This window comes from Artemia franciscana, chromosome 4 (genome assembly GCF_032884065.1).
Source record: "Artemia franciscana chromosome 4, ASM3288406v1, whole genome shotgun sequence".
NCBI classification, from domain to species: Eukaryota; Metazoa; Arthropoda; class Branchiopoda; order Anostraca; family Artemiidae; genus Artemia; species Artemia franciscana.
The window spans coordinates 57,796,457-57,804,553 of NC_088866.1; the positions used below are offsets into that span (position 1 = coordinate 57,796,457).

Genomic DNA, 8,097 nt, shown 5'->3' on the forward strand with positions numbered 1-8,097 from the left:
TTTTCAAAGAATCTCCAGTTGCAATTGGATTCTTAATTATAGACTGAGCAGCCTCGGGTTGACCTGCAAAAGTTGAACGAAGTGGGAGAGCTGGGGTTTCTGTCTCCTCATGTGGGTTTTCAACGTCTATCCACATCTTCTTGGCTTCATTAAACACATACTTTGGCTTCTCATCGTCAGGTAGAATGCTTGTGGAACCCTTTTCCATCCAAATATAGACGTAAATTTTGAAAACAGACCACATGCTTTTCCCGTCTGTTCTTCTGGGCCACTCTTTGCACTGGACGTGGCTTCCAAAACTGGTTGAACTGGGGCTGCTCCCAAGTCTGGATTTGGGGTAGACGTTTCTTGAGGATGTGGTAGAGGCTTTAAAATCAAAAAATGAAAATCTTTCGGTAATCTGATTGGTATATGGAGAATTCAGTTCTACGTTTGGATAATTCAGTCCGCAAAGAAAACGAAACTTTATTTTGGGCTTCCCAATAAGTATCTGTAACTGGAGAAGCGGGATCCCAGGCAGGAGAGAAGGGCTCTGAACTGGATAAAGTTGGTTCCATCGAATTTGACGTCCTAGCACACATTGTACTCTCAGTTTGGCAACTAGGTATCAAAAATGTGCCCCATAGTTGTCTCCTTGTTGCTCCAAGGAATCACCCATAGCAATGATCGAAGTTTTATCTAATTATGGGTTTTTGGACGGGTTAGATAATATTACAGCCAGGTATTTTCGCCAGTCAATCATTTGGCTACTAGTTGAAATAGAGCATGCGACCGGTAGTAGTCCAGAATGCAACTGGTAAAATGTCTGAAAGGAAGATGGTGACAATGACAATGCATACGCCCCCCTCACTTTTTTCACCGTTTGTTCGTCCATTGAGAAAACGACCTCATAAGCATCACCCCAGGAGCTGTATTCAATAGTGTTGTCTAGAGCTTCTTTTCTCTTCCCTCCTTCGATCAACCATTTAAACCAGTTGAAATCCAGAGATTTCCTATTATCAATCTTTGTAGGACAGATACCTTCTTGTAGGACGGTTCGTCACCAATCAACAGTTTTCTTATTTTCCTATTTTCTGGGTATTCTTGCTCATTTGATTTTAACAACACGTGTGAGAATTTCACCTTTTCAGGCATATTCATATCATATATCATCATTTCATTGGCATATTCAGAATCTAGCTTACCGGGAAATGGCTGCCCTTCAGACCATGAGGCCTCAATCTGCTGTCTCCTCATCCCCTGCTCCTAAAGAGGCTGAATCAAGTTTGAAAACTTCAGCTGAAGATGTTTCCTAAGACTGAAGATTTTCCTGCTAACTACTGCTGTCAAATAGCTGTCCAATTAGTAAATGAGCAAATATTGTTACACAGCATATATAGTATAGGCACCTTGAAACAGCCAAGAAATATTAGGGATGTGTTGGTAAAATACCAATTTTGACTATGAGTTTTCACTCCAGGGTTCATGACAAAAAAAAAAACATTGTTTGTCTTCATCAAAAACAGAACATTCCCAAACCCTTTTCTTAGTTTGGCACGACCTGTTAATCAATCTTGCTGTTTTATTGTTGCACATATCTAAAATAGAAAAAAGTAATGAAAATAGAAATAACAATTTATTTTTTAAAGACTAGGGGGGGGGGGAGCAATTGGCCCCTTCCCCAATTGGCGTGCCTGACTTTAAGCCAAATAGATCCGAAGCCAGAATGATAATTAGAAGGATAATTTAGACAATAAAAAATTTTTGGAAAGCAAAAAAGGCGTGTTTTGCGATCCCGCAACAGGCATTATTGAATATCGCAAAACCCCATAGAACCAGTTGGTTGTCTGTACCCAGAAAATTGGAAAAGTTCAAATATGCATTGGTTCTTGTCGACCATGGCTTGTATAGTAAGGGTTATAATACTGTCAAAGTATTTGGAGCTGTTTAAGGACTTCCTATACACGAGATGATTTCCAGCTTGCAAGGAATAATTTTTAACTGGGACAAAAAATATTGCTCCTAGATCCAAATACGATTAATGAAGACAGTCAAAGAGCTGATCATGACTGGGTTACTGAAGCTTCTGGCATTATTTGGTCTTTTAATGTGCCAAAAAATGAGCCCTGCTTGTCACTAGCTGGAATTAACCAAACTGAGAGTACAATGTGTGCTAGGACGTCAAATCCGATGGAACCAACTTTATCCAGTTCAGAGCCCTTCTCTCCTGCCTGGGATCCCGCTTCTCCAGTTACAGATACTTATTGGGAAGCCCAAAATAAAGTTTCGTTTTCTTTGCGGACTGAATTATCCAAACGTAGAACTGAATTCTCCATATACCAATCGGATTACCGAAAGATTTTCATTTTTTGATTTTAAAGCCTCTACCACATCCTTAAGAAACGTCTACCCCAAATCCAGACTTGGGAGCAGCCCCAGTTCAACCAGTTTTGGAAGCCACGTCCAGTGCAAAGAGTGGCCCAAAAGAACAGACGGAAAAACCATGTGGTCTGTTTTCAAAATTTACGCCTATATTTGGATGGAAAAGGGTTCCACAAGCATTCTACCTGACGATGAGAAGCCAAAGTATGTGTTTAATGAAGCCAAGAAGATGTGGATAGACATTGAAAACCCAGATGAGGAGAAAGAAACCCCAGCTCTCCCACCTCGTTCAACTTTTGCAGGTCAACCCGAGGCTGCTCAGTCTATAATTAAGAATCCAATTGCAACTGGAGATTCTATGAAAAATAAGAGTTCAGGCAAAAACTTCAAAAAGAACTCTCTGTGGTCCTTTTCTCTTCCCCGCTTCGATCAACCATTTAAACCAGTTGAAATCGAGAGATTTCCTATTATCAATTTTTGTAGGATAGTTACCTTCCGCTTTGATCAACAGTTTGCTTATTTTCCAATTTTCTGGGTATTCTTGCTCATTTCATTTTAACAACAGGTGTAAGAATTCCCACATAATTATCTTTGACTTCCTCATTATAGTACCTCCTCTAATTCTGCTGAGAGAAGAGCCTTACAAAAACTTTGTAGCCTAATTGTCATTGTCCCATCCGAGGCCCTGGAAAACAATGTAGGGTGTCATAATGCGTCGTCATGCGTCTGTCTTCCCAAACATTTGTCCCATTAATGTCTTGAGTCGAGTTGGCCAGAGGGGCATAGTTTCATCGCTAGAAACATCTCCAGCTGAAGTTCTACAACTTGATTCAGCCTCTTTAAGAGCAGGGGATGAGGAGACAGGAGATTGGGGCCTCATGGTCTGAAGGGCAGCCATTTCCTGGTAAGCTAGATTCTGAATGTGCCAATGAAATGGTGATATATGATATGGATATGCCTGAAAAGGTGGAATTCTTACACCTGTTGTTAAAATCAAATGAGCAAGAATACCCAGAAAATTGGAAAATAAGCAAACTTTTGATTGATGACAAACCGGATTGTATCTATCCTACAAAGATTGATAATAGGAAATCTCTGGATTTCAACTGGTTTAAATAGTTGATCGCAGCAGGGAAGAGAAAAGAAGCTCTAGACTACGCTATTGAATGTAGTTCCTGGGGTGATGCTTATGAGGTCGCTTTCTCAATGGACGAACAAACAGTGAAAAAAGTAAGGGAGGCGTATGCATTGTCATTGTCACCATCTTCTTTTCAGACATTTTACCAGCTGCATTCTGGACTACTACCGTTCGCATGCTCTATTTCAACTAGTAGCCAAATGATTGACTGGCGAAAACACCTGGCTGTGGTATTATCTAACTCGTCCAAAAACCCATAATTAGATAATACTTCGATCATTGCTATGGTTGATTCCTTGGAGCAACAAGGAGACAGCTTTGCCGTATATTTTTGATACCTAGTTGCGGGAGTGGAATTTGGAACCCTGTGGATGATGCTCATTGGGGCCACAAGGGAGGAGATGTTCAACCCATCTAAGTTGCTTGGATTTATTCAAACAGTGGAAACCTATGAATACGCCATGTCTGTTGCTTTTCCCAATTAATCGATTAGATTTCTCTTTGCATACAAGTTCAAACACGCATTGGCTCTTGTCGACCATGGCTTGTATAGTAACGGTTATAATACTGTCAAAGTATTTGGAGCTGTTTAAGGACTTCCTATGCACGAGATAATTTCCACCTTGCAAAGAATGATTTGGAACTAGGACAAAAATAATGCTCTTAGATCAAAATACGATTAATGAAGACGGTCAAAGAACTGATCATGACTGGGTTACTGAGGCTTCAGGCATTATTTTGTCTTTTAATGTGCCAAATAATGAGCCCGACTTGTCAAAAGCTGGAACTAATCAAACTAAGAATACAAAGAGTGCTAGGACGTCAAATCCGATAGAACTAACTTTTTCCAGTTTAGAGGCCTTCTCTCTTGTCTAGGATCCCGCTTCACCGGTAACAGTTACTTCTTGGGAAGCCCAAAATAAAGTTCCGTTTTCTTTACCGACTGAATTATCTAAACATAGAGCTGAATTCTCCATATACCAATCAGATTACCAAAGAATTTTCAGTTTTTAATTTTCAAGTCGCAACCACCCCCTCAAGAAACGTCTACCCCCAATCCAGACTTGAGAGCAGCCCCAGTTCAACCAGTTTTGGAAGCCACATCCAGTGCAAAGAGTGGCCCAGAAGAACAGACGGAAAAAGCAGCTGGTCTGTTTTCATAATTAACGTCTATATTTGGATAGAAAAGGGTCGCACAAGCTATTCTACCTGACGATGAGAAGCCGAAGTATGTATTTGATCAAGCCAAGAAGAGTTGGTTAGACGTTGAAAACCCAGATGAGGAGACGGAAACCCCAGCTCTTTCACCTCGCTCAACTTTTGCAGGGCAACCCAAGACTGCTCAGTCTGTAAGTAGGAATCCAATTACAACTGGAGCTGTAATTGAAACATAAAACTTGAAAAATAAAAGAGTTCAGTCAAAAATTTCAAAAAGAACTGTCTGTGGTCCTTTTCTGTTCCCCGCTTCGGTCAACCATTTAAACCAGTTGAAATCCAGAGATGTCCTATTATAAATTTTTGTAGGATAGATACCTACCCCTTTGTCACCAATCAACAGTTTTCTTATTTTCCAATTTTCTGGGTATTCTTGCTCATATGGTTGTAACAACAGGTGTAAGAATTCCCACATAAGAATCGTTGACTTCCTCATTATAGCACCTCCTCTAATTCCGCTGAGAGAAGATCCTTACAAAAACTTTATAGCCTAATTGTCATTGTCCCATCCGAGTCCCTGGAAAACAATTTAGGGTGTCAAAATGCGTCGTCATGCGTCGGTCTTCAGAAACATTTGTCCCACTAATATCTTGAGTCAAGTTGGCCAGAGGGGGCATAGTTTCATGGCTAATAACATCTTCAGCTGAAGTTCTCAAACTTGTATGTCTCTTTAGGAGCAGGGGATGAGGAGACAGCCGATTTCGGCTTTATGGTCTGAAGGGCAGCCATTTCCTGGTAAGCTGGATTCTGAATTTGCCATTGAAATGGTGATATATGACATGAATATGCCTGAAAAGGTGGAATTCTTACACCTGTTGTTAAAATCAAATGAGCGAGAATACCCAGAAAATTGGAAAATAAGCAAACTGTTGATTGGTGACAAACCGAAATTTATCTACCCTACAAAGATTGATAATAGGAAATCTCTGTATTTCAACTGGTTTAAATGATTGATCGAACCAGGGAAGAGAAAAGAAGGTCTAGACTACGCTATTGAATGTAGCTCCTGGGGTGATGCTTATGAGGTCGCTTTCTCAATGGACGAACAAACGTTGAAAAAACTGAGGGAGGTGTATTTATGGTCATTGTCACCATATTACTTTCAGACATTTTACCAGCTGCATTCTGGACTACTACCGATTGCATGCTCTATTTCAACCAGTAGCCAAATGATTGACTGACGAAAACACCTGGCTGTGACATTATCTAGCCCGTACAAAAACCCAAAAATTAGATAAAACTTCGATCATTGCTAATGGTTATTCGTTGGGGCAACAAGGAGACAGTTATGTGGCTTATTTTTGATACCTAGTTGCAGGAGTGGAATTTGGAACCCTGCATTGGCTCTTGTCGACCATGGCTTGTAAATAATAATTCTATATTAATAATAAAAATAATTCTTCTAAATCCAAATACGATTAATGAAGACGGTCAAAGAACTGATCATGACTGGGTTACTGAAGCTTCGGGCATTATTTGGTCTTTTAATGTGCCATAAAATGAGCCCTGCTTGTCACAAGCAGGATTTAATCAAACTATGAGTGCAATGAGTGCTAGGACGTCATATCCGATGGAACCAACTTTATTCAGTTTAGAGCCCTTCTCTCCTGTCTGGGATCCCGCTTCTCTGGTTACAGATACTTCTTGGGAAGCCAAAATAAAGTTCTGTTTTCTTTGCCGACTGAATTATCAGAACATAGAGCTGAATTTTCCATATACCAATCAGATTACCGAAGCATTTTCATTTTTTAATTTTCAAGCCTCTACCACCTCCTCAAGAAACGTCTACCCCCAATCCAGACTTGGGAGCAGCTCCAGTTCAACCAGTTTTGGAAGCCACGTCCAGTGCAAACAGTGACCCAGATGAACAGACTGAAAAAGCTAGGGGTATGTTTCCAAAATTTATCTATCCTACAAAGATTGATAATAGGAAATCTCTGGATTTCAACTGGTTTAAATAGTTGATCGCAGCAGGGAAGAGAAAAGAAGCTCTAGACTACGCTATTGAATGTAGTTCCTGGGGTGAAGCTTATAAGGTCGCTTTCTCAATGGACGAACAAACAGTGAAAAAAGTAAGGGAGGCGTATGCATTGTCATTGTCACCATCTTCTTTTCAGACATTTTACCAGCTGCATTCTGGACTACTACCGGTCGCATGCTCTATTTCAACTAGTAGCCAAATGATTGACTGGCGAAAACACCTGGCTGTGGTATTATCTAACTCGTCCAAAAACCCATAATTAGATAATACTTCGATCATTGCTATGGTTGATTCCTTGGAGCAACAAGGAGACAGCTTTGCCGTATATTTTTGATACCTAGTTGCGGGAGTGGAATTTGGAACCCTGTGGATGATGCTCATTGGGGCCACAAGGGAGGAGATGTTCAACCCATCTAAGTTGCTAGAATTTATTCAAACAATGGAAACCTATGAATACGCCATGTCTCTTGCTTTTCCCAATTACTCGATTAGATATCTCTTTGCATACAAGTTCAAATATGCATTGGCTCTTGTCGACCATGGCTTGTATAGTAAGGGTTATAATACCCACAAGGGAGGAGATGTACAACCCATCTAAGTTGCTAGAATTTATTCAAGCAATGGAAACCTATGAATACGCCATGTCCCTTGCTTTTCCCAATTACTCGATTAGATTTCTCTGTGCATACAAGTTCAAATACGCATTGGCTCTTGTCGACCATGACTTGTATAGTAAGGGCTATAAACACTGTCAAAATATTTGGAGCAGTTTAAGGACTTCCTATACACGAGAAGATTTCCAGCTTGCAAGGAATAATTTTGAACTGATACAAAAATATTGCTCCTAGATAGATCCAAATACGATTATTGAAGACGGTCAAAGAACTGATCATGACTGGGTTACTGAAGCTTCAGGCATTATTTGGTCTTTTAATGTGCCAAAAAATGAGCCCTGCTTGTCACTAGCACTTGTCACTGGAATTAATCAAACTGAGAGTACAATGAGTGCTAGGACGTCAAATCCGATGGAACCAACTTTATCCAGTTTAGAGCCCTTCTCTCCTGTCTGGGATCCCACTTCTTCAGTTACAGATACTTCTTGGGAAGCCGAAAATAAAGTTCCGTTTTCTTTGCCAACTGAATGATCTAAATGTAGAGCTGAATTCTCCATATACCAATCAGATTACCGAAGGATTTTAATTTTTTAAATTTCAAACCTCTACCACCTCCTGAAGAAACGTCTACCCAATCCAAACTTGGGAACAGCCCCAGTTCAATCAGTTTTGGAAGCCACGAACAAAAATGAAAAGGTCAATCTAAGTAATTTTTATAAATACAACAATCACTTCTGTTATATTTGCAGTCACCTCCCCCACCCCCTACTGAGTCCAGAGATTGCCCT

The 8,097-nt window shown here is 40.2% G+C and overlaps 1 protein-coding gene across 2 annotated transcripts in view; it reads right to left on the minus strand.

Annotated features, from left to right (window-relative positions):
• Positions 1–8,097, minus strand: part of LOC136026655 (small ribosomal subunit protein uS9m-like) — a 507,124-nt gene that overhangs the window by 388,613 nt on the left and 110,414 nt on the right. Inside the window, exon 6 of one of the 2 annotated variants that reach the window (XM_065703393.1) lies at positions 4,532–4,645. The exons of the other annotated variant lie outside the window; for it this stretch is intronic. Within the exon in view, the coding sequence (XP_065559465.1) occupies positions 4,547–4,645 (99 nt within the window). The 3' untranslated portion in view covers positions 4,532–4,546. Of the gene's footprint in view, positions 1–4,531; positions 4,646–8,097 lie in introns of those variants that run through there. 2 annotated transcript variants of the gene reach the window in all.